The sequence below is a fragment of the Barbus barbus genome (assembly GCF_936440315.1).
Source record: "Barbus barbus genome assembly, chromosome: 5".
Lineage (NCBI taxonomy): Eukaryota > Metazoa > Chordata > Actinopteri > Cypriniformes > Cyprinidae > Barbus > Barbus barbus.
The window spans coordinates 41,179,026-41,205,188 of NC_136733.1; the positions used below are offsets into that span (position 1 = coordinate 41,179,026).

Consider the following 26,163-nt stretch of genomic DNA (forward strand, 5'->3'; position numbering starts at 1 on the left):
GTGTGTGTGTGTGTGTGTGTGTGTTCACTGCTGTGTGTGTGTGTTCACTGCTGTGTGTGTGTTCACTGCTGTGTGTGTGTGTTCACTGCTGTGTGTGTGTGTGTGTGTGTGTGTGTGTGTGCACTTTGGATGGGTTAAATGCAGAGCACGAATTCCGAGTATGGGTCACCATATTTGGCAGTATGTCACGTCATATATATATATATATATATCAAATTTGTTATATTTTCTGTTTTCCTTTTCATTTTAGTATTTTTTAATTTTTTTGTAGTTTTGTCTTTTTTGTGTGTGTTACTTCAACCTAAAACAAAAATGACTCTTTTCAAATAAATATTTCATTTATTTGCGTATTTTAAATGTTTATTTTATTTCAAGTAATTTTACAAAGGTTTTAGTTAATAACCTTTCCCAGAACTCATGGAAACCACAACAAATTCCTCATTCTATTCTATTCTATTCTATTCTATTCTATTCTATTCTATTCTATTCTCAAGCAGTTTATCATAAAAGAGCCATTAATATTCAGAGTATACACACACATCTTTGGTAAGATGGCGCCGGTGAGATCGGCTGCCGTCACGACTGCTCCGACCAAACTTTGTCTTTTTTTGTTATTTTTTCGTATTGTTAACTATAAACACCGGTTTCTTTTTGTAAGATGGCCATTCTTACATACGACAGGGCCACTCTTATTTCTATTGGTGCACAATGCACTAACCTTTCGCCGATTTTGAACCCGGACCCATCCTGGCCAAGCGAGATCCTGAGGAGGAACAAAGGACCCGACCCGTACCGGCGTCCTCGAGGGAAACGAGCCGGCGTCAGGAACAGGCTGAGGGCTCGCGCACACCGCGCTCCCTTACCAAGTGTCCTGCTCGCCAATGTCCAGTCGCTGGATAACAAACTCGATGACCTCAGGGCAAGAGTCAGGTTCCAGAGGGACATTCGGGACTGCAACCTTCTCTGCTTCACCGAGACATGGCTGAACCCAGCGGTACCAGACCACGCCATCCAGCCGGCCGAGTTCTTCTCGGTTTACCGCATGGACAGAACGCTGGACTCGGGGAAGACTAGGGGAGGTGGAGTATGTCTGATGGTGAACAAACACTGGTGTGACGGCGCGAGCATTGTTCCCCTCTCACGCTCCTGCACACCGAATCTTGAACTTCTGACCATCAAATGTCGCCCTTTTTATCTCCCTCGGGAATTTAGCTCGGTCATCGTCAGTGCCGTTTATATTCCACCTCAAGCGGACACGGACACTGCGATATGGGATTTACATGAAACACTACACCTTCACCAGACACAGCACCGGGACGCCGCATTCATTGTTTTGGGAGATTTCAACAGTGCCAACCTCAAGCGTGCACTGCCGAACTTCCATCAGCACATCAGCTGCCCCACCAGGGGCGAAAGGACATTAGATCACTGTTACACCCCATACAAGAACAGCTACAAGGCACAGTCACAACCACCGTTTGGGAAATCGGACCACGCCGCCATCTTCCTCATGCCTGTTTACAAACAGAGGCTGAAACAGGAAGCCCCGGTGCAGAGGGAGGTCCAACGCTGGACGGACCAATCGGTGGCCGCTCTGCAGGACGCGCTAGATGACGCAGACTGGGACATGTTCCGGCGCAGCTCTGATGACGTCAGCTTGTTTACGGAAGCGGTTGTGGGATTTATAGAGAAACTAATGGATGATACGGTGCAGAAAACCATCATCAGGACGTTTCCCAACCAGAAGCCGTGGGTGGATAAAACCATCCGCGACGCCCTGAGATCCCGCTCCGCTGCCTACAACACAGGGCTCATCACCGGGAACATGGATGATTACAAGGCTGCATCTTACAGCGTGCGCAGATCGGTGAAGGAGGCGAAGCAGCGCTACGGGAGGAAACTAGAGTCGCAATTCCAACATGGCGACTCTAGGAGCCTGTGGCAGGGACTTAGAACCATCACGGACTATAAAACACCACCCTCCAGATCGGGGAATGCGGACGCCTCTCTGGCTGACGAGCTGAACACTTTTTATGCTCGCTTCGAGGCTGCAGCTAATCACGCTAACGGCGCTAGCAGTGCTAACTGCATGCACGCTGAGGAAGCCGGTGAGGACAACGTATTCACCATCACGGAGCATGACGTGAGGAGGGCATTCAAGAGAGTGAACATCAGGAAGGCAGCAGGACCAGATGGCATCACAGGTCGGGTTCTGAAGGCCTGCGCTGACCAGCTAGCACCGGTGTTCACCGAGATCTTCAACCTCTCCCTGGAACAGTCCATAGTCCCCTCATGCTTTAAGCAGTCCACCATTGTTCCTGTCCCCAAGAAACCGCAGCCCACCTGCCTAAACGACTATCGCCCTGTAGCCCTCACATCAGTGGTGATGAAGTGCTTTGAGAGACTGGTCAGAGACTTCATCATTGCATCACTACCAGACACACTGGATCCACTACAGTTTGCATACAGACATAACCGCTCCACGGAGGATGCCATCTCACACCTCCTCCACACCACAACAAGTCACCTGGACTGCAGAAAAGGGAATTATGTAAAAATGCTGTTTGTGGACTACAGTTCAGCGTTTAACACCATAATTCCCTCCACACTCACCTCCAAGTTGGAGGTCCTTGGTCTCAGCACATCCTTGTGCCAATGGATCTCCAGCTTCCTGAAGGACAGACAGCAAGCCGTACGGATGGGTAAACACACCTCATCCTCCATCACCCTAAGCACTGGAGCCCCTCAAGGTTGTGTTCTGAGCCCCCTGCTGTACTCACTGTACACTTATGACTGTGTGGCCACTTCCAACTCCACCACCATCATTAAGTTTGCTGATGACACTGTTGTGTTGGGCCTGATCTCAGACAACGACGAGACGGCCTACATACAGGAGATTAAGAACCTGGAGAGTTGGTGCCAGGTGAATAGTCTACACCTGAACATCAGCAAAACTAAGGAGCTGATAGTGGACTTCAGTACGAAGCAGGAGCGGTCGTACCAGCCGATCACGATCAGCGGGACTCCAGTGGAGAGAGTGGACAGCTTCAGATACCTGGGTGTTCACATCACGCAGGACTTGACTTGGTCCTGTCATACCAGCACCCTGGTGAAGAAGGCCAGGCAGCGTCTGTACCATCTGAGACGCTTAAAGGACTTTAGACTTCCCTCTCGGGTGCTTAAGACTTTTTACACCTGCACCATCGAGAGCGTCCTGACGGGCAGCATCACTTCCTGGTTCGGGAACTGCACTATGCAGGACAGACGAGCCCTCCAGAGGGTGGTGCGTTCAGCGGAACGTACCATTCACACCGAGCTCCCTAACCTGCAGGACATCTACAGCAAGCGGTGCCTGACCAGGGCCAGGAAGATAGTGAAGGACCTCAGCCATCCCAACAATGGACTCTTTTCTCTGCTGCGTTCAGGGAGACGCTTCCGCTCCATGAAGGCGAACACAGAGAGAATGAGGAGGAGCTTCTTCCCGCAGGCCATTCGGAGTCTAAACCACTCTCCACTCTAATCACATCACCCCACACTTCCACTTTGCACATTTTTCAAGTACAATCTGCACTAATTTGTAGAAGGTTACGGAAGGATAAATGAGTGGGACTTACATACCATTTGTCTTTGTCTTTAGTATCCTTTTACTCACTTATACACTTTACTGCACTGCACAGCACAGCACACGGACACTTTATCACTGACATACACTTTACTTTTTATAGAATCTATATAGAATCATATTCTATTTTTTATTCTCATATCTATTTGTTATTTTATTTTATTGCTAGTTTATTCTGTATATATGGTTACTGTACTTTTTCTATTTGTATTTTTGTAAACTTGAGGTTTTTCTAATTTTGTTGGACAATTTGTTGGACAGTCGTACAATACATTTCACTACATGTCGTACTACGTATGTATATGTATGTGACAAATAAAATTTGAATTTGAATTTGATTTGAGAGTACTGTTTCAAGGACATTTTAAGGACATTTCTATTTTTGTAAATAATACATTTGTTCCAGTGTTTACTATGATTAGTAGCCACTTCTTGATTTGCCGACACAGAACGTTTGCGACCCTGGCTGTGAAAAAGTCATTTTTTGGTGATTTACTGTTTTCTACATAAAATCATCCTTCATAAGGTAAATAACTTTGATATCTTTAATATCGACTGGGTAAGGTCATGTCAAAGATTTAAATCACAGTGAAATGAATGATTGAAATCAAATATTGATGCTCATTATCTCATATTTAGATTTTGAGCCTGGATTTCACAGAAAGGGTCACATTGTTTTAACTACAGCTCATTGCAATTTCAATAAGTTGCCTAGGATAAAAGTGTGTCAAAATCAGTACCTGCTACAAATAATTGAGAGGAATGGTCAGGAGTGTGCTCCGTTGTGATGATATGCAGACAGAGGAGAGAGATGAGAGCAGCAGGGCATCAGAAGGACGTGACTCATGACAGAAACGCTCTTCTGTGTACTGCAGGCTTTCCAGGGCTATATTTAGCTCTCATGTTGCCATGTATGTTCCTATATACATGTATATATATATATGCTAAAATGCATTGCTTTGTACTCTTTCTCTCCTTCCAGCACAGACCCCTCCACACACAAATATGAATTATGACATATCATTTGGCAGATTTTTTGAGAATTGTGTAAAGTCAGCTGATTTCTTTTTCACTTTCTCTACATTGTCATTCATTCACAACAAGCCCAAACACTGGAAAATGTTTATTTGGTAGTCATTAATAGAGTGATATATCAGCTACATATAAATCTATCCAGAATATGTTTAAATTTAAAATACAAATTTTTGCATCACATTTGCATAGCTTAAATTTAGTTTATGCATAATACAGAAATTAGGTGTGCTTAGATTTTGTCACAAAAAAAAGGAAGTAAAATACAATATATTACGGTAATAAAAAAAGAAATACATGCATATATAAACATTCACCTACATTTCACTGCTGGTTATACCCTGTATAATTGTGTATGTGACAAATAAAAACTCTTGAATCTTGAATTCATAGTCAACTATGCTTGCAGAACGATTATTTCAGCTTCACAGCTTTTATATAATATGGTTAACAAATACATGAATATATTTGCAAATCATGTTACTAGAAAAGCAATGCATATTAGATGTAGCATAAGCTATACAATCTCTAGTGCAAAGCACTTTACTGATAAAACATACTGATCTGAGTTCAGAAGTTACACTGCTTCACCAGCAGAGGTCGCGCTTGTCTGAACTCTACTGACTCTTCTCTTTGTGTCCCACGTCACATACTATAAAATATGCACTTCTAGTTTGTGCTACCTACTTTCCAGACTAGTGTTTGGATTTCATAAGGTTATTTTGTCATCCAGCAGCATGAGAGTCTGATCTCTGTCTGATAACTAAAAGCTGCAGCTGTTGAGTGCATCAAGTGTCCCGTTTGCAAGCTTTGTTTTTCAGTCAAATAACTTCTTCTTGTGGAAATTTGCAGTATGAACAAAGCACTCTCACTACTGATACTGGCACAGAATAATACATATATTACTGCTCAAAAGTATTTTTAAAAGGACTTTTTTTTAAGAAATCTCTTATGCTCATTTATTTAATCAAAAATACATTAAAAATTGTGACATATTATTACAATTTAAAATGTTATTTTTTTCCTTACTTAACCCAAGCATTTAAATGGTAGAGTTTCCATAAGCAGCAATAACGATTGATAATAATATTAAGCAGTAAATCAGTATATTAGAATGATTTCTGAAGGATCATGTGACACTGAAGGAGTAATGCTGCTCAAACTCAGTACAGGAAAACACGTATTTTTAAATTGCAATATTTCACAATATCACTGCTTTTATTGTTTTTCAAAGGTGCTTCACAATGCCATAGAAGAACCTTTTTTGTCTAAATGGTTCCATAACATCTGAAGAATCTTTCTGTTTCACAAAAGGGTCTTTGTGGCGAAAGAAGGTTCTTCAGGTTATAAAACGGGAATAAAAGAGATGGTTCTTTGACTGAATGGTTCTTTGTGGAACCAAAAATGGTTCTTCTATGGCATCGCTGTGAAGAACCTTTTAAGCAGCTTTATTTTAAAGAGTGTTGGATCAAATAAATGCAGCCTTGTTGAGCAGAAGAGAATTGAGATATTACCAACATCACTGCATTTCCTATAAGCTTTGCCACAGTCTTGATAGTTCTAATGGAATTCTAAGCAGTTTTCTGGTTCAATCGCTTGCATCCGAGCCTGAATCTAATGGAAAAGTGAAAGAAATACAAATAAAAGTGAAACACATGCAAATAAATGGAGAACATGCAATGACTCAAAGAGCCCCGGAGGAATCGCTCCACTTCATGTTTTCTCAGAAGGATCAAAGCCCTTTATTTGGGGAAAACGCTTCAGCTCTTCACTGAAATCTTCACCCTCTTGGTTTTTCTAAAAAAAAGAAAGAAAGATTCGCTTCAGTTCATTGTCAATCTCTTCTTCTTATCTTAGTGAATACTCAAATTTCAAAGGCCTCTAAATAATGATCCAAAAAAAAACCAACAACCTGTCAATCTACTGCACGCCTGATTTGTAGATTATAATTTTTTTAGCGAGCAAAGGCTCTTTCAGTATAACTGTCCTCCTTCAGGTCCTGTACACTTGTCTTTTTGCTGTGAGATCTCAATGTTACCAATATTTCAAGACAAACTCTTACTGAACTGATGCAACTTAGATTTACTTGATTATCCACACCTGAAAAACCCTGTTAAAATGTGAGTATCAAATATGATCCAACTTCACTTATCCTTGCATTGCACTGCATTATATGTTTTATACTGTATAACTATATTTATACTGTATTTACTGACAAGCTATCAGAATTTCAACTTCATTTCTAGCCATATAAGAATCAGCAACTGCACCAAGTTGCATATTTTTGAGCCTTGAAATAAAACTGAGGTGCTTTTTCCATAAATACCTGACACTTATGCAAACTTGTGAAAAAAAATTATTGATTTTTCTTTTATGCCAAAAATCATTAGGATATTAAGTAAAGATCATGTTCCATGAAGATATTTTGTAAATGTCCTACCATAAATATATCAAAACTTCATTTTTGATTAGTAATATGCATTGCTAAGAACTTCATTTGAACAACTTTAAAGGAGATTTTCTCAATATTTAGATTTTTTTGCACCCTCAGATTCCAGATTTTCAAATAGTTGTATCTCAGTCAAATATTGTCCTAACAAACCATACATCAATGGAAAGATTATTTATTCAGCTCTCAGATGATGTATACAACTCAATAATAATAAAAAAGTGACCCTTATGAGTGGTTTTGTGCTCCAGGGTCAGATATTTGGTCAAAATCCCGTGTTATAAAAGATGAAGTGCTATGCAGGCTATTTTAGACAATATTGGCTGATTATACAGCAATGCTGACCTAAAATGAAAAATGTTTGCCCTCTCTCTCTCTCTTCACCGTTCCTACATCTCAGACCTCAAATACATAAAATATTACCCTTTTAGACATCGTTTTTGAAGTAAAGAGTAAAGAAAACACCATACAAAACAACCAGGGACCAGCTGCATACACTTAGCCACTGTGTAAAGCAGGGCTGTCCAAACTCGGTCCTGAAGGGCCGGTGTCCTGCAGAGTTTAGCTCCAACCATAATTAAACACACCTGAAGCAGCTAATCAAGCTCTTTATAGGCATACTAGAAACTTCCATGCAGGTGTGTTGAGGCAAGTTGGAGCTAAACTCTGCAGGACACCGGCCCTTCAGGACCGAGTTTGGACAGCCCTGGTGTAAAGACTGCCTTAAGAACTAGTTACAACTAAGATGGCGGCGCAGATGGCAGCTACAGTGCATTGCTCTTCAGTGTTTGTACTGTTTTTGTTTGTTTTTCCTGTTTTTTGTTTCTCGAATACGATCAGTTTTACCAGGGATGACCTGCTGAACATTCGGCAGAACACACCACAAAATCTTTTACCGGACTTTGACTATTCGGACGTTTTGCTGGACACTGTAGTCGGTGGAGCCGTAGCTCTGGTCAAGCGCTTCAGGAGGATGCGCAGATTTCGAACGGCGTTCCCTAGCATCCATCTGGTGAATCTCCGCTCTCTACCCAACAAAACGGATGAACTCCTTCTGCTCTCCCGGACAAACAAGGATTTTTCTTACTCTGCTGCTCTGTGTTTCACGGAAACCTGGCTGAATGGTGACATACCGGACCGTGTGCTACATCTGCCTAATTACCAGCTGATCAGAGCAGATCGGGACACAGAATCAACGGGGAAATCGCGCGGCGGCGGGACGTGCTTTTACATCAATGAGAGGTGGTGTACAGATGTAACTGTGTTAAAGAAGATGTGCTGCTCAGATCTAGAAACGCTCTTCATTAACTGCAAGCCGTTCTATTCGCCGCGGGAGTTGTGCTCGTTCATTCTCGTGAGTGTCTACATTCCACCGCAAGCACACGTGAACACAGCTTTACAGAAACTCGCTGATCTGATCACAGAGAGTGAGCAACAACACCCGGACTCTGTTAAAGTCCCCGGGAATGATTAAAACAAAGCAAATCTCTCCCGTGAACTGCCAAAATACAGACAACAGATATTGGATCACTGTTACACAACAATAAAGGACTCATATCACTCTGTTCCACGAGCAGCTTTAGGACTCTCTGATCACTGTTTGGTTCATCTTATTCCGACCTACAGGCAGAAACTTAAATCTGTTAAACCTGTATTAAGATCTGTTAAAAGATGGACTAATTAAACAGAGCAGGATCTACAAGCCTGTTTCTCTCTCACTGATTGGACTGTTTTTGAAGCTGCTGCCATCGATCTGGACGAGACTGTAACATCTTATATCAGTTTCTGTGAGGACATGTGCATTCCTACCAGGACTCATCTATTCTACAACAACGACAAACCATGGTTCACTGCCAAACTCAGACAGCTCCATCAGGCCAAAGAAGATGCTTACAGAAAGGGGGATAAAGTCTTGTACAAACAGGCCAAATACACACTGGAAAAGGAGATCAGAGAGGCAAAGAGGAATTATTCTGACAAGCTCAGGAACAAATTATCTTCCAGTGATCCTGCTTCAGTGTGGAAAGGAATGAAGGATATCACCAGCTACAAAACACCACCCCCCAGCACTCTGGAGAATCAACACCTGGCAGACGACTTGAATGAGTTTTACTGTAGGTTTGAAAAAAATCACTCCACACCCGCCCTGAACACCTCTTCACACAACCATTAACACCTCCAGCAACCCCTCTCTCCCCCACATCTACAATTCAAATCAGTGAAGAAGATGTGTGCCAGGTCTTCAGGAAAAACAAAAGAAGGAAAGCACCAGGCCCATCAGCTGGCCCCCATCTTCACACAGATCTTCAACAGATCACTGGAGCTGTGTGAAGTCCCCTCATGCTTCAAACGCTCCACCATCATCCCCGTCCCAAAGAAACACAAAATTACTGGACTTAATGACTACAGACCTGTGGCTCTAACGTCTGTAGCCATGAAATCATTTGAAAGACTGGTTTTGGCTTATCTGAAGGACATCACTGGACCCCCTGCAGTTTGCCTACAGAGCAAACAGGTCTGTGGATGATGCAGTCAACATGGGACTGCACTTCATCCTGCAGCATCTGGACAGACCAGGGACTTATGTGAGGATCCTGTTTGTGGACTTCAGCTCTGCTTTTAACACCATTATCACGGAAACCCTTCAGAATAAACTAACTCAGCTCTCCGTCCCCACCTCCATCTACCAGTGGATCAACAGCTTCCTGACAGACAGACAGCAGTTAGTAAAGCTTGGTAAATTCACATCCAGCACTCGAACCATCAGTACTGGAGCTCCTCAGGGCTGCGCTCTGAGCGAATCATTGGTACAACCCTCCCCACTCTCCAAGAACTGTACTTATCCAGAGTGAGCAAAAGGGCTGGTAAAATCACTCTGGACCCCTCACATCCAGCACACTCCCTCTTTGAACTGTTACCATCTGGTCGACGCTACAGAGCTCTGAGCACCAGAACGACCAGACACAGGAACAGTTTCTTCCCTCAGGCAATACATCTCATGAACACTCAACAATAAACGTGGAACACACAACTAATTCATTATCCATTCATCACACTTACATTTTATTTTCATTTCTCATTTCTAATTTGCACATACTTGACCTGTACATACATAGTTGTCTATATTATATATTGTGTTTTTGCTGTTTTGTACATTGTCTATTTGTATATTTGTATATTATTCTTTTATTATCAGCAAGAGGTGATAAAATGTAAAAACTGTAACTTGAATGCAATGTAAGTCGCTTTGGATAAAAGTGTCTGCTAAATGCATAAATGTAAATGTAATGTAAATGTTATCTGTGTCCTGTCCTGTTGCTGTCTTTCTGTTGCACTGTGGAGCTTCTGTCACTACAACTAATTACCCGTATGTGTAAACATACCCAATAAAGCTCATTCTGATTCTGATTCTGATAGTTTGACCAACTAGCAGCTGCCAAGGGGTAATCAGTCTTACTTTTCCAATACAAATCAACCAATCTACCTTTTCATAACTTAATTTATAACCAGTTCTGACCAGTCTTGAAGAAAAAATAAACAAATAAACTACTAACTTTTTAAGACTAGTCTACACATTTTCATCCATATAAACACTTTCTCATTAGATCCAAGCAAATCTCATGGGTGACCTATTTTGATCTCAAAAAAAGTGATGAAGTGAGGATTTTGCGTCTGGCTCTTCACAAATGTGTCATCTACAGAGAGAGCCGGCTAGTAACTGATTACATGTATTCTGGATTACGTTATCAGATTCCAAAATACTAGTAATTAGATTATATTACATTTTAAAATACTCGTAATCAGACTACAGTTACTTTTTATTGATTACATGATTATATATTAGTCATTCAACAGCAATATATTATTGATTATTTATTGAATTGCCCTAATTCCTCTTTTCCATCTTTTAAATGTTCCTGTCTAAAATAGCCTACAGCTTAAATACAGCCAGAAAGTCTTGTGGAAGAGAGACCATAGCATACTATATGTTAAAATTTGATTGAATATTTCTTTTAGGACTTCTTTCTGGTCTGTCTACGATGTGTGTGTTCACAAGACAAACCGAGCATGAAAAGCAGGTGTTTGTGTATTTCTGTTACCTGCACAACTATTACACTTCAGACTTTTCTAACTATTGCACTTAAAGCTACGCATTTGACAGTGCATACATACATAGATACGCAATTCTTTTGCGTATGTCTCTAAACAATAGCTAGGTAAATGACTTACAGGACACAGGTGATACGTCATTTTAAGTGAAAGGTGGGGACGATTCATGTCTTTTTTATGTGGTCCACACCAATGCTTTGATGCCCATGTTTTAGACGTCTATCTTTTAGTCTAACCCAGAAGACAGATGTCTCAATATTTTGTTCTTCTTTTTATGAAAACTTGTGGTAAGCAGTTTTTGTTCCTCATCTGCAGAATACCGGCGTGTTTTAACACGTCATAAATTCCAATAGTTCGTCAACATGGTTGTATGACACATCATATAAGTCTAAATGTTTAACTCTAGGACTGTTTGTGTTGAGTGTTTGTTTATTTTTGTGCATGTGTTGTGTGTGTGTGTGTGTGTGTGTGTGTGTGTGTTTGGGTACCTGTTTGCATTTGCAGTGTATGTTTATGTTTGTGTTGAAGGTTGAAAAATATATGAGTGAAAAAAGAAATAACAAATCTAGGTAAAATGATCTCTGAATCTCATCTCATCCTGAACATCAGTTTGAAGCCACATTCGAATAGATTATAAATTCATTATAAATACTCAATTCTCAACTTTGCCTAACTTTTAACTTCATCAGATGTGTCATAAAAAAGTTTCAATAGGTCACACATCCTTTGACCAGTTAGTGAACTTCTGCCTAACCCTTTGACAGAGTTCACAGACGCAGCTATGTCTCATTAAATGGTTAGCATGGATGTCCTTTGATTGCTGGGGTGATTGTAGGTGTGGTTTGACTGGGACCGCATCTGCTGGATCAGCACGAGATGCTCGGTTCTTTTTATTTTGTTTAACTTTTCTAACATGTGACAAACGCTAGCTAACTTTCTTAAATTGTAATGATAGACTACAACGTAGATTTTGACTACTGCTGGATGCTGTTCTTTTAACGATTGTCTCTGATATTAATTTATTTATTTTAAGATCACGGCTAGATGCACGGTTCTTTTTCTCTTCTTTTCTTTTCTAACTTGTAACAAACGCTAGCTTTTAAACTGTGATGTTACAAGATTTTATCTTATAATCTTACTTAAAGGTCTGATATTTTTTCTTTTACACCACGGTAAGATAAGTCACCATAAGTATCTTACTTAACGAACGAGCCTGATGCACTCACCTCTACTTCTTTTTATTTAACTTTGTCAAACTAACTAGTTTTAAATTGTTTGACAAACGTGTCAGGTGCTTTTTTGTTTTATTTTCTAACTTTTAACAAACTCTACCTTTTCCTAAAATTGTTTTACAGTGAAAACAGTCATTGCTCATTTTACGTGTATGTTTGAAGTTTTTTCTTGATATGTGTTTGAAAAAACTTCCCTTTATCCCATTTAACAGTGTTTCACAATTTAAAGTTTAAAGCACATAACAGTTTCAGTGGCCCACACAAAAACACATTCAGTCATAAATGCCTTGTGATCGATGGGCTGGATAAACAGATGACCACTTAGACGACTGGGGGTGGACGCGAACAGGTGTCCAGTTATGGATTGGGGGGGGGGGGGGGGGGGTTATTAAATTTTATGACCCCCCTCATCAATAAAATGTTGACACACTATACTATGGTCTCTCTCTTGTGGAAATTCACACAAAGAGCAGTCATTAGTCAGGTGGATATAATTGCATTGAAATCGACACGCCACACAGCATTTGACCACTGAATTTACAGAAATCATTTCAATTTTAAAAACTTATTAATTTGTATTTGAATTATCACTCAGTTGGTTATTTAACAATGCATTATTATGACTTTAGAAGGCTTTTTTTCCTTCAAACGTATTAAAATGCACAAATTCACTTCTTCAAAATGCACAAAGTTACTTCTTATTAACATGTAATGCAGGGATTCCCAAACTTTTAATTGTCAGCCGAAATCGAAATTCACCTAATATACTGATTTGAAGTGCCCCGTGAGATTTTAGATTTTAGAGAGGTCACGTGACATGCAGGTAAACAAATTATTAAAATTTTTAGTAAGTATTTTATTCTGAATGTTGTTATTTCAAAATGGTTTATTTTAAATGTACATTTTCATGATTTCATTATTAGGTTTTGATTAAACCCTGCAGTTCCTTCACGAAGCCCAGGTTAGGAAACCTTGACGTAATGTAATGTCTAGTGCACTTCATTATGTTAACAACAAGAAATGTAACATTTTCTTTTTCTTTGCAGTTTTAGGTTTCACTTTATTTTGATAGTCCACTCTAGACATTCTACTAACTATAAGAATCTTTGTCCACTAACTCTCAGAGTACACTAATACTCTAAGGACTGACTTTTATCTGCAAAGCTATCTACTGTTAGTAGAATGTCTAAAGTGGACTTTCAAAATAAAGTGTTACCCATTTTTATATCAATATGGTACAAAATGATCCTATTTAAATCAATGTGATGGATGAGTTAGGTCAAAATGAATCTAAAAGTAGTCTGATTATATTACCTAAAATGTGTAATGGATTACGTTACTAAGTATATTTTTGTCATGTAGTTTGTAATCAGTAATGATTACTCTTTTGAAGTACCTGTCGTGGTAGTGCAGTGGTTTATTGGGTGCCACCGATCCCTCGCAGCATGAAGATCCTCGTTTTAAGTTGCGTCTTTGCCAGGAGATCGTTTTGCATTTATTTGTCTGGTTGTCTTGGAGTTTGCCTGATCCACAGAGACTCTGAGACTCCTTATCTGTTATGTTTTATAAATGCAACAGATGGATGATTAGATTTTACAGTGTATTGTGTAGAGTGAGTAGACACGGTAACTATCACAAAGTACAATATTGCTTTCGCAAACATTCAGAAACATTACCTTTTTTCTCATCTGAGTAATGGATTCTAAAATCTGGAATCTGTTCTTTTGTGATGGTCACTTTGCCCCTCGTTTTAACACACAGGTACTTTTTGGGTTCAGCCACTGATTCCAGACTCCTCCAGTCTCCAGAAATGTTTTGCTCACCCCACTGAAATAAGAACGTTTCATCAAAGGTTCTTTCCGTGATCGGCTTGTCTGTGGGTAAAACCTGCGTGTGAGAGCCAGCAGACCTGATTATAGTATCAGAAATGATCAAATAAAAGCACAAGAAAGTATTTGACACCATGTCTAACAATAAGAAATTTCTTTGCAATTCAGCGTCTGAGACATTACCTTAAATTTGACCTCTTCACCGTGAGTAACAACAGGGAAAACAGACTTATTTTCCACTTCAAAGCCAAAAGCCATGCATTGTCTGTTTCCATTATACAAGACATGATACACCTTGACTGAATAAGACAAGACAAATCATATTGCCGGAATTAGAATTAAACCATTATGCAAATACTTTCATTAAAGGAAAAGTTGAAAAACAAAACAAAACAGAACTTTACTGTACAAAACAAGAAACTACAAATGACATCAAAGTACTGTGATACAGTAATGACTGCGACACGGACAGATAACATATGAAGCATTCAGCGGGAACAGCATAGGTTCAGACCATTATCTGAGTTTCCAATGTTGAATTCCTGCTTGTACTCTGCAACCAGCTGATGAGAAGGTTCAGGCCTCTGCTTGTTTTGAACGCACACAAACTTTCCACTGCTGGTCGATAGGTGCGCTGATTTAACACAGTCGATGTTCATTTTTGGAAAGCTTCTTTCTGGACACTAATAGACAAAGATATCCATAGACAAACAGGTCATACAGACTGTAACAGTAACAACATTTAAAAAAAGAAAAAGCAGCAAAAATGGCATTTTAATGGATATCACAGGCACTATGCACAACAAACATGGAAATAATGTAGGTGTAGGTCATTCGTACACAATCATACGAATTGGCAACTCGTAAAATACGTACGATTTAGCAAAAATCGTATGAATTTGTACGAGTGAGGTTAGGGATAGGGTTAGGGTTAGGGTTAGCCACCTCGTAAAATATGTACGAATTGCCGTGAGATCGGGCTGGTTATTATTATTATCATCATCATCTAACTAATTGGAAACAAAACATTCATTACAAATCATATCACCAATCCTCACATTGTAGAACTGGAAAACATATAGCCTAATGCAAGCAGCCACATGCATTCCAAATCCGTGTTGTTTCTATGAAAAAAGATTCCCTAAAGCAGGCCAGGACAGCTTCGGTCCTGGAGGGCAGAAGGGAACCAGACAAGTCCTGACTCGTGTTGCAGGCTGGAATTAAGCAGAACTGTCTCCCTGACTGAGCCTGATTTCTCCCAAGGTTTTTTTTTCTCCATTTCGGTCATCGATGGAGTTTGGGTTCCTTGCCACTGTTGCCTTTGGCTTGCTTAGTTGGGGATGCTTCATTTCTGGCAATGTTGTTGACTTGATTGCACAGATACTACTTAAAGACTGAGCTAAATTTAGCTCCAATTTAGAGCTAAAATGTGGCTACATATAGACCATATCATGAAATGACACTTATATCTTTAGATATTATTGACACTGCGAACATGATGGGATATTAATCATCTCATGCGCTGCCTGGCCAAAAACTAGAGTAGATCAATTTTGACTATAAGTGGGCTACAAATAGGCGCTCTGACTACAAGCTAAACCGAGGCTATGCACAGTCTATGCATAGAAGTTTCAAGTTTGTTTTATTTATATAGCACATTTAAAAACAGCAAGCACGGCTGACCAAAGTGCTGAACAAACAAATACATAGAACACAGGCCAACCCACCGTTTCATACCATTTATGAGAGTACATTCTTGGAGTTGTGATTGATGATAAGCTGAATTTCTCAGACCACATTGCTAAAACTGCCCGGTCCTGCAGATTTGCATTATACAATATTAAGAAGATCAGGCCCTTTCTTTGGGAACATGCAACACAACTCCTTGTTCAGGCTCTTGTTCTGTCCAGACTGGACTATTGCAGTGCTCTCTTGGCAGGTCTTCCAACCAATTCCATCAAACCTCTACAATTAATCCAAATTCCACTGCAAGATTAATCTTTAATGAGCCGAAAATAACACGCCTCTGTTCATCAATCTGCACTGGCTACCAATAGCTGCTCACATTAAATTCAAGGCATTAATGTTTGCCTACAGAACCACCACTGGCTCTGACCCCTTTACCTAAATTCATTACTTCAGACTTATGTGCCTCTAGAATGATCACAGATAATCATTTTGATGTACTCTGCCTGACTGAAACCTGGCTTAAACCAAATGAATATTTTGGTCTAAATGAGTCTACTCCACCAAGCTACTGTTATAAACATGAGCCCCGTCAGACTGGTCGTGGCGGCGGTGTGGCAACAATATATAGTGATATTCTCAATGTTACTCAGAAAACAGGATACAGGAGGTTTAACTCATTCGAAATACTTCTGCTTAATGTTACACTGTTAGATATGCAAAAGAAATCTCTCCTATCTCTTGCTCTGGCTACTGTGTATAGACCGCCAGGGCCATATACAGATTTCCTAAAAGAATTTGCAGATTTCGTCTCAGATCTATTGGTTAATGTTGATAAACTGCTAATTGTCTGAGATTTTAACATTCACGTTGATAATACAAATGATGCGTTAGGACTTGCGTTTACTGACCTAATAAACTCTTTTGGAGTCAAGCAAAACGTCACCGGGCCCACTCATCGTTTTAATCATACGCTAGATTTAATTATATCGCATGGACTTGATCTTACTGATATAGATATCGTACCTCAAAGTGATGATGTTACTGATCATTTCCTTGTATCGTGCATGCTGCCTATTACTGATATTAGTTATATGGCTCCGCGTTATCGTCCGGGCAGAACTATTGTTCCAGCCACCAAAGACAGATTCACAAATAACCTGCCTGATTTATCTCAACTGCTCTGTGTACCCATAAATACACATGAACTAGACGAAATGACTAGCAACATGGGCACCATCTTCTCTAATACATTAGAAGCTGTTGCCCCCCTCAAATTGAAAAAGGTTAGAGAAAACAGTACTGCGCCATGGTACAACAGTTATACCCATTCTCTCAAGAAAGAAACTCGTAATCTTGAGCGCAAATGGAGAAAAACTAACTTGGAAGTGTTTAGAATTGCGTGGAAAAACAGTCTGTCCAGCCATAGACAGGCTCTAAAAGCTGCCAGGGCAGAGCATATCCACAAACTCATAGATAATAACCAAAACAATCCAAGGTTCTTATTTAGCACAGTGGCTAGATTAACAAATAAACACACGCCACCCGATCTAAATATTCCCTCACAGTTTAATAGTAATGACTTTACGAATTTCTTTACTGATAAAATAGATAACATCAGAAATACAATAACAAATGTAGATTCTACTGCGTCTAGTATTTCAGCTTCATTCATCGCACCCAAAGAAAAACTGCAGTGCTTTACAACTATAGGACAGAAAGAGCTAAACAAACTTATCAGTGCATCTAAACCAACAACATGTTTATTAGATCCTGTACCCACTAAACTACTGAAAGAGTTGTTACCTGTAGCAGAAGAACCGCTTCTCAATATTATTAACTCATCGTTATCTTTAGGTCACGTCCCAAAACCATTCAAGCTGGCGGTTATTAAGCCTCTTATTAAGAAACCACAACTAGATTCTAATGAACTGACAAATTACAAACCCATTTCAAATCTTCCGTTTATGGCTAAAATTTTAGAAAAAGTTGTGTCTGCTCAATTGTGCTCCTTCTTGCAAAACAATTATCTCTATGAAGTATTTCAGTCAGGTTTCAGGCCTCACCATAGTACAGAAACTGCACTTGTTAAAATTACAAATGACTTGCTTCTTGCTTCAGATCAAGGCTGCATCTCATTGCTAGTATTACTTGATCTTAGTGCTGCGTTCGACACTATAGACCATAATATACTCATAGATCGATTACAAAACTATACTGGTATTCAAGGACAGGCTTTAAGATGGTTTAGATACCTGTCCGATCGCTACCACTTTGTTCATTTAAATGGGGAGTCATCTCAATTATCACCAGTAAAGTATGGAGTACCACAAGGATCTGTCCTAGGTCCTCTTCTATTTTCAATATACATGTTGCCTCTTGGTAATATTATTAGAAAATACGGGATTAGTTTTCATTGTTATGCTGATGATACTCAACTATATATCTCAACAAGACCAGATGAAACTTCTCAACTATCTAAGCTAATAGATTGTGTAAAAAGTGTAAAAGATTGGATGACCAATAATTTCCTCCTATTAAATTCAGATAAGACAGAGATATTACTTATTGGACCAAAAAACAGTACACAGAATCTCTTGGATTACAATTTACAACTAGACAGATGTACTGTCACGTCCTCTGAAGTCAAAAATCTGGGTGTTATATTAGACAGCAAACAGTCCTTCGACAATCATATTTCCCATGTTACAAAAACAGCATTCTTCCATCTTAGAAACAGAGGACCTCAGAGGATGCCAACGCTCAGACAACATACAGAATTACCAAATTTTGCCACGAATTAAATATATTAAGGTTCTGCAATATATAAATATATTGTGGAAACTTAATTTCCTGTAGAGCTGCTTTGCAACGATTTGTATCGTAAAAAGCGCTATACAAATAAACTTGAACTTGAGTAATGTAATCAAATTTACGATGTCCTTTGAGGAATTTAGCAGCTGCGTTTTGTACTAATTGGAGACGAGCAATGGAAGATTTAGAAATGCCAAGATAGAGAGAGTTGCAGTAATCCAAGCAAGTTGTAATGAGCACATGGATAGCAATCTCTAAAGTTTTCACAGAGAGAAAATAAAATTTTGGAGAGAAGGCATAGCTGAAAAAAACAGGAACTAATAACTGCATTTATTTGTTTATCAAATTTAAGTAAAAGGAGCAAGGTAGTCGAGATCGATACTTCTGCTCCCTGAATTTTCACTAGGGCCAAAGACTATAACCTCGGTCTTTGATTCATTCAGAATTTTTTTTTTTTGAGAGAACCACGTTTTCACTTGATCCAGGGATGCAAAAAGAGATTCCAGAACAGCATGTTTATTTCATTTCAGGGGTAGATACATTTGGGTACTGTCACGAATCTGGTTCGTGGTCTTTTGTCCAACTGCCACAAGAGGTCGCCTCTCCATCATATTGACTCTCACACCACACATCACACTGGACTGCATTTCCCATCATCCATTGCACTGATGACATACACACAGCTGAATGCACTGATCACACAGCTGTCACCAATCACACGCTCACCTAAGAGCTATTACACACACTACATAAAACACACTCAGATCCTGATCTAGTTGCTGAGTATTGTCTACGTTTATCGCTCTCCTAGTGATAGCACTCTACGGAGCCATTTCCCTGTCTTAGTTTGTAGTCTTAGTCTAGTTGTGTTTTCTGATTTCCTAGGTCCTGATTTTTGTCCACGTATCTTGGATTAACCCTTTGCTTGCTGTTTCGGATTGTGTTTGCCCTTGCTTGAACTATAACTCCCCCTAGAGCCATCTTTAACTCATACATAGAGAAATCTACGTCTAAAGTGTCTCCAGAAGGACTTTTCATCATCACATCTGGGTGCTGATTCTTGTTCTGGATTCTACACTTTTTAATATCCTCTGATACATTATCATCACTATGGACTTTAACAAGTACTTTAGCCAGCATTTCAGCTTTTTCATTATCTGTCACAGCTATTCTTCCTTCATCATTTTTTAAAACTGGTAGAGATTGATTTCTATAAATTCCTCCCATTTTCCTAATTGATCCCCATACTTCACTTGTCAATATCTTCTCCTATAGTATTACACCAATCTCTCCAGTACTTCTTTTTAGCTGCTCAGACTATTCTTCTTACTTCAGCTTGTGCGCTCTTATATTTAATAAAATGTTCAAATAATTGGTCTTTTTGATCTTTCTGAATGCTTTATTCCTATTATGTATCGCATTACTACATTGTTCTGTCCACCAAGGCACTGCTTTCCGCTTTTTACATTGTCCCTTTTTTCCTATAATATTATTAGTTACATCATACAATACTTTACTTAGTTTCCCATTACATTCATCTATGTCTTCCATCATAGTTAGTTCAACCTCACTCAGATATTTATATGCTTCCCAGTTTGCTTTATTAAATCTCCATCTTGGAGCTAAAATCACCTTATGTTCTAATACACTCATCCCTACCTTACATACAATTATATAGTGATCACTACCCATATTATTATCATCCCAAACGTCCCATTCACATTTACTAGCTATATCTTCAGAAACCAATGTAAATCTATAGCTGACCCAATACCACGTACCAAATCTATTCTTGTATTTCTACCATCATTTAAACAAACTAACCCATTACTGTCTATTATTTCTTCTACAACATCCTCATTATGATCATCATTAGTACTTCCCCATAAAGTGCTATGTGCATTAAAGTCTCCACACCAAATTATTTTATGATTTCCTGACCCAATAACCTTTTCTAAATCTTTACTTAATCTACTACAATGATTATAATAATTTATTATTCTGATATTTTGTTTCTCTGCATATACATCTATAACCACCAATTCATATTCTTCAATCTCATTAATGACTCTGTATTCTAATAATTTATTTTTATAAAATTGCCCACCCCACCTCCATCACCTGTCTTTCTATCTCTCCTTACAATATTATATCCTTGCAGGACAAAATTTAATTTAGGTTTTAACCATGTTTATGTTAGGTTTCTAATTTTGTAGGTCTATAATTGTTTTTAATTCTAGTCCATTTGCATTAAGACTTGTGGCATTCCATTGCAAACTCGTTAAAACATTATAATTATGTACTTCCACATGTTGTTTGAGAACTAGATTGAGTCTTTAGCATGTCATTTATTTTTTCCAGCGTTACACCTGCTACCTTCAAGTATCTCTCAGCTGCTCTTATTATGATTTAATAATAAGTATTATTCCGTTCTGCTTTCTTCTGCAATTTACCACTTCAGCCATAAATGAAACAAATTCAATTTCCCCGATCACCAAACTATCCTCTTTTATCCTCCCAGTCCATTCTTGCCATTTTTTTTATCTCTCTCTGAATCTGCTCGTTTTGTTTTGCTTTTTGGGCTGCTTCAGCATAAGTCAACCCCTCAGTAATTCTTACATTTACAATTTTCACAGCATGTTTGTGAACAATGCATCCTCCAAATCCAGCACTATGCTCACCTCGCCACATCGAAACCCCATCGAATTTATACTTAGTGCCTTCTTTTGTGGTTTTCCATCCTTACACATGATAATCAAGTTTCCATCTCTCAGAGTCTTTGCACTATTTATTTCTCCTAACGCTTTATTCAGAGATTTAGTCAGTTTAATTGGGTTTATCGTCATACCAGGCTCTGCAAATTTCATCATTACTTTATATTCTTCTGTATTTTTCCTACTCACGTGATCATCCTTTCCACTATCCGTAAATGATCCTTGACTATTAGTTTTCTTTATTTTCCGATAGTAATTTCCCTTTTTATGATGAATCTTGTTGTATTCCTCATTTGTAAGTCGCTTTGGGTAAAAGCTGAATCGAAATGCATGAATGTGCTAAATTAATGAATGCAAATGTAAGCTAAGTATTTAAATAGAATGCTTCAATCTCATTTTTCGCATCATGTCCTCTGCAGTACCCCTGAGTAGTGATAACATTTCATTCACAGCCTCTCATGGTTTATTGCGCGTGTAAAACAGTAAAGAAAAAAAAGGTCATAAAATACGCATTCAATAGTTAACGTTTACTTAATTCTCCAAACATCACAGTTATATATATATATATAGCTCGTATTATTAATATATCAAAGTGCAATATTTAAAAAAATCTATTTAAGACTTGTATCGAGAAGCATGCTTTGCAAATGATAAAAATGCATGAATATACCTGGTTTTCTGATGATCAGCTGAATTCCTCGTCCTCGAGCTTCTTCACCGAATAAAGCGTCTGTCTGCAGATCACGGGGATGTCTCGCGCATTTATAGGCAGAACTGATGCAGCATTCACACGGTTAACCGATGACGCCGTTTTACCGGCAGGGACGGATTAACGCACGTGTCCAGGGCACTGGACCAAAGGGGGTCAAGCCGAGATACCGCTCCAGTGGCACAGATGGTAAGCGCGTACTGTGGTATTTTTGACGTGATCGACTAGGGTTCGAACCTGCTTTTTGCGAACTTTTTTTCTCCCTTTTCAAGTCCTCCAATAAAACTACAGCAGGGAGTCCTGAACTCCTCTATAATTCTACTCAGAGGTGGAAATGGCCGAAGTTCACAGGCTCGTTACAGGTCAAAGAACAGCATCCATTAATGATGTGGGATATAAACTCATTCATTCATCAGAATCTCTGCTTGGAGATAATCACCTGTCATTCAGGACACATTGTGTAGGAATCCTGAAAGTACGTATCGATAGCACGAGTGTATGTTTCGCGTACTGTTTATACGCAGAAATGGACTTTGGCGTGCATAGATATGCAATGGGTGTAGGATGAAGGTCGTGGGGTAGATGCGTATCATATGCACGCGAACACTGCGGAGTATATGCACGGGAAACAAGTGCGTATCATATGCACGCCAAAGTACATTTCTGCGTATAAACAGTACGCGAAACATAAACTCGTGCTATAATTTGCAATAATGCAAGTATCATTAATGACATTAATTGTGCTTAATAAAAAGCTGCAAAATAAAAATTCAGGAGCACCTTTTGATCAATGACAAAAATCAACCTTTCCATTATGAGGCGATGTGTGACTGATTCGCAGGGGCTTCTCTCTAATGGCATTTTTTTTCTAACATTATTAAATGTCATCTTTTGTGAAATTCATAAATATATAAACTTTTCTCAAAACAATAAAACAGTAAACTGAACTGTAATAATATGGCACAAACAGGAAGAATAAGATACCATCAAATAAAATCAGTGTCAACAAAATTCATCTTTGCACTACAGAGATGCACAGGAGAACATAATAGCATTTAGGTACATTTACAGACTGTTTAATGAAGCTCAGAGGTGGCATGATTGCAGTTAAATTCATAGTAAAAAAGTTATGAGATTAATACTTTAGATACAAAGTTTTGAATACCAAATGATTTAAAGAACTGTCTTTAAAAATTGAAATCACTGGTTCACTAGATTTGTTCAGAAACTGATTCATTCATTGTGTGATTTTTGTCACACTGAACAACAATAATTACTGTATTTGCATTACTTGTAAGGGGTAGTTTGGGCGTAGATAGTGATGAAATAGAGCTAAATCAGACAACAGTAGTCCTAAAATGTTGGTCACTTAATATTAAGTTCTTGTTTATTGAACTATAAAATCAGTATCAATTATTGAACAACTCACTCATCTCACAAACATCCTTTATAATCAACGGATCTCACATTTCTAGTGTGTCATAGACACAAATATCCCGCTACAGTTACAATGTTGGTAAATAGGTAAAATATAGAAATCTCTTTAATTAAAAATAAAACAATACCTAGGGTAACCGGTTGGAAGGTGAACTATATCACCCCCCGTGTCTACTTCTGTCTCAACAGCAGCATCCTTTATGAACCCTATTTTTCTCTCATATGTAACAGTTCTTAACAGTTTGAAAGACTAATGTTATAGTTTAGGTTAAAAATACAACTTGTTTAAGAGCAACTGAAGTCAGTTTATTATAAAGTTGTGAATGTTTACTGTATCTGACCAGTGACATGAAGAGAATGTCACACATGCACGCTCTCACACACACACACACACACACACACACACACACACACACACACACACACACACACACACACAGACAGAGAGAACAGTGTGGAAGACAGTGTTGTTCATTCACTCCATCTAAAATTCCTTCCAGTCCTGAGAAGATTAAAAAACATTCACTGGAGCTTTCCAAAAATGTTACTAAAGCGCTCGGTTGACAAATTCTTCAGATAAGCCTTTATTTTGAAATCCACTCAAATCCAAGGCGAACAGATTCCAAACAGAGAACAGAGAGAGAGATCAAAAGCAGGTGAAGCAGCAGTAATGAACTGAAGTCTAGTCATACGTATCACTTTTAATTTCTTCTCTTTTCTACTTGTTTCATTCGGTTTCAGTTTTTATAACCATTTCTTACTATGTAAGTTGTTGTTTTTAGCATGTGTGTTTGGCTCAGTGTTATTTCTTAGGATTAAGAAATCCCTGCAATCCCTGGTTCGAGTCTCGGGCCGGCAGGGATTGTAGGTGGGGGGAGTGAATGTCCAGCGCTCTCTCCACCCTCAATACCACGACTGAGGTGCCCTTGAGCAAGCCACCGAACCCCCAACTGCTCCCCGGGCGCCGCAGCATAAATGCTGCCCACTGCTCCGGGTGTGTGTTCACGGTGTGTGTGTGTGTGTGTGCATTTGTTCACTACTCACTGTTGTGTGTGTGCACTTGGATGAGTTAAACGCAGAGCACCAATTTCGAGTATGGGTCACCATACTTGACAATACGTCACGACTTTTATTACTGATCAAATATACTGTCGTGATTTGTATTTGTTATCTATTTTAATCATAGTTAAATAATGTCTGAATTTATTATGTCTGTATAGGTCTTTTATTATTATCTTTCTCTCCCTTACTATCTTGTACTTATTTGGACAATGACTGAGACTTGGTGTTACGAGCACTTCCTCTGTCTGATTGCCTCTTCAAGATGAATCACTTCTTGTATTCCCCAATTGTAAGTCACTTTGGATAAAAGCGTCTGCCAAATGACTAAATGTAAATGTAAAAATCTCACTACTGTTTTCAGTAGAACTGCTTAATCGCTAAACTGAACTAGTTTCATCATGAACTTCAATAATGACACTATTGTCTGCATTAGAGCAGAATTAGGATTTGAAGTTTGCAGCACTGATTCTGTTACTTTCCTGTTTATTACTGTGAAAGATCTCTACTGTAAGTAAATAAAGGAGACTTGAATAATGCAAATGTTTTTCAATGCTCTACAGCATCCTGAAAGGTCTCCGTCTTCTAATCTTCTATCAAGACGGTCAAGAAGATAAAATCCTAGAAGCCTTGTCTCTCCACTATTCACGGAACAATTGTTCACTCCTGTATCTAATTATCATATTAATTTCTAAATTCTTCTACTCACTCTCATGACATTCAAGATCAGGATGAGTTTGTTTCTTCATCAGGTTTGTATAAATGTGTCTCTGCATCAGTGTCTCAGCAATGGATGCTCTGCAGTGAATGGGTGCCGTCAGAAAGACATTCTATAAAAACTCGATGGATTTGTTTCAGCTTTTGTCTTCTCCAGATGTTAACTGATGGACTGGAGTGGTGTGGATTATTGTGATGTTTTTATCAGCTGTTTGGACTCTCATTCTGACGGCACCCATTCACTGCAGAGCATCCATTGCTGAGACACATTTCTACAAACCTGATCAGATGAAGAAATATCTAGATCTTGAAAGCCTTACCCTGAGGGTGAATTAGTTTTCATTTTCGGCTGAACTATTCCTTTAATCACGTTGACAATGTCAGTGGAAACTGTAACCTGGAATATGTTTTAAAATGAAAGCACTTCAATTCTGACTGAATGGTTTAAAACATATTGACAAGTGATGAATTTCTCCACTGGACAAGCTATAGCATGCAAAATTTCATTTGCTGAAATACGGCATGGAGTGGAACACATACATTAATAATTTAGAAGTAAAACTTTGTGATTTATTAGTTGACAATAGTCAACTCTCATAATCCACCGATATCAGATACAGAACGGTGCTCTTTGGAAGTTGCTGCACTAGATCAGTTTTATTATTCTTAAACACTTGGTATATCATTTTAATGCAAACAGCACAAAACTCAAACCCAGAAGAAAGAAAGAAAGAAAGAGAGATTAAAATAAAT

General features: G+C 38.8%; 2 protein-coding genes across 2 annotated transcripts in view; one reads left to right on the forward strand and one right to left on the reverse strand.

Moving 5' to 3' along the window:
• Positions 1-526: 526 nt before the first annotated feature.
• Positions 527-26,163, forward strand: part of LOC306870149 (uncharacterized protein) — a 141,051-nt gene continuing 115,414 nt past the window's right edge. Inside the window, exon 1 of the mRNA XM_079417254.1 lies at positions 527-3,972. Within this exon, the coding sequence (XP_079273380.1) occupies positions 659-3,520 (2,862 nt within the window). The 5' untranslated portion in view covers positions 527-658 and the 3' untranslated portion in view covers positions 3,521-3,972. The remainder of the gene's footprint in view (positions 3,973-26,163) is intronic.
• On the reverse strand, positions 4,731-22,226 carry LOC306870151 (uncharacterized protein). Its single transcript, XM_079417257.1, has 6 exons — positions 22,159-22,226; positions 14,789-14,957; positions 14,458-14,573; positions 14,122-14,332; positions 13,842-13,998; positions 4,731-6,451 (listed from the first exon to the last, which is right to left on the reverse strand). The coding sequence occupies exons 2-6, from the start codon at positions 14,931-14,933 to the stop codon at positions 6,415-6,417; spliced, it is 666 nt and encodes a 221-aa protein (XP_079273383.1). The 5' UTR covers positions 14,934-14,957; positions 22,159-22,226; the 3' UTR covers positions 4,731-6,414.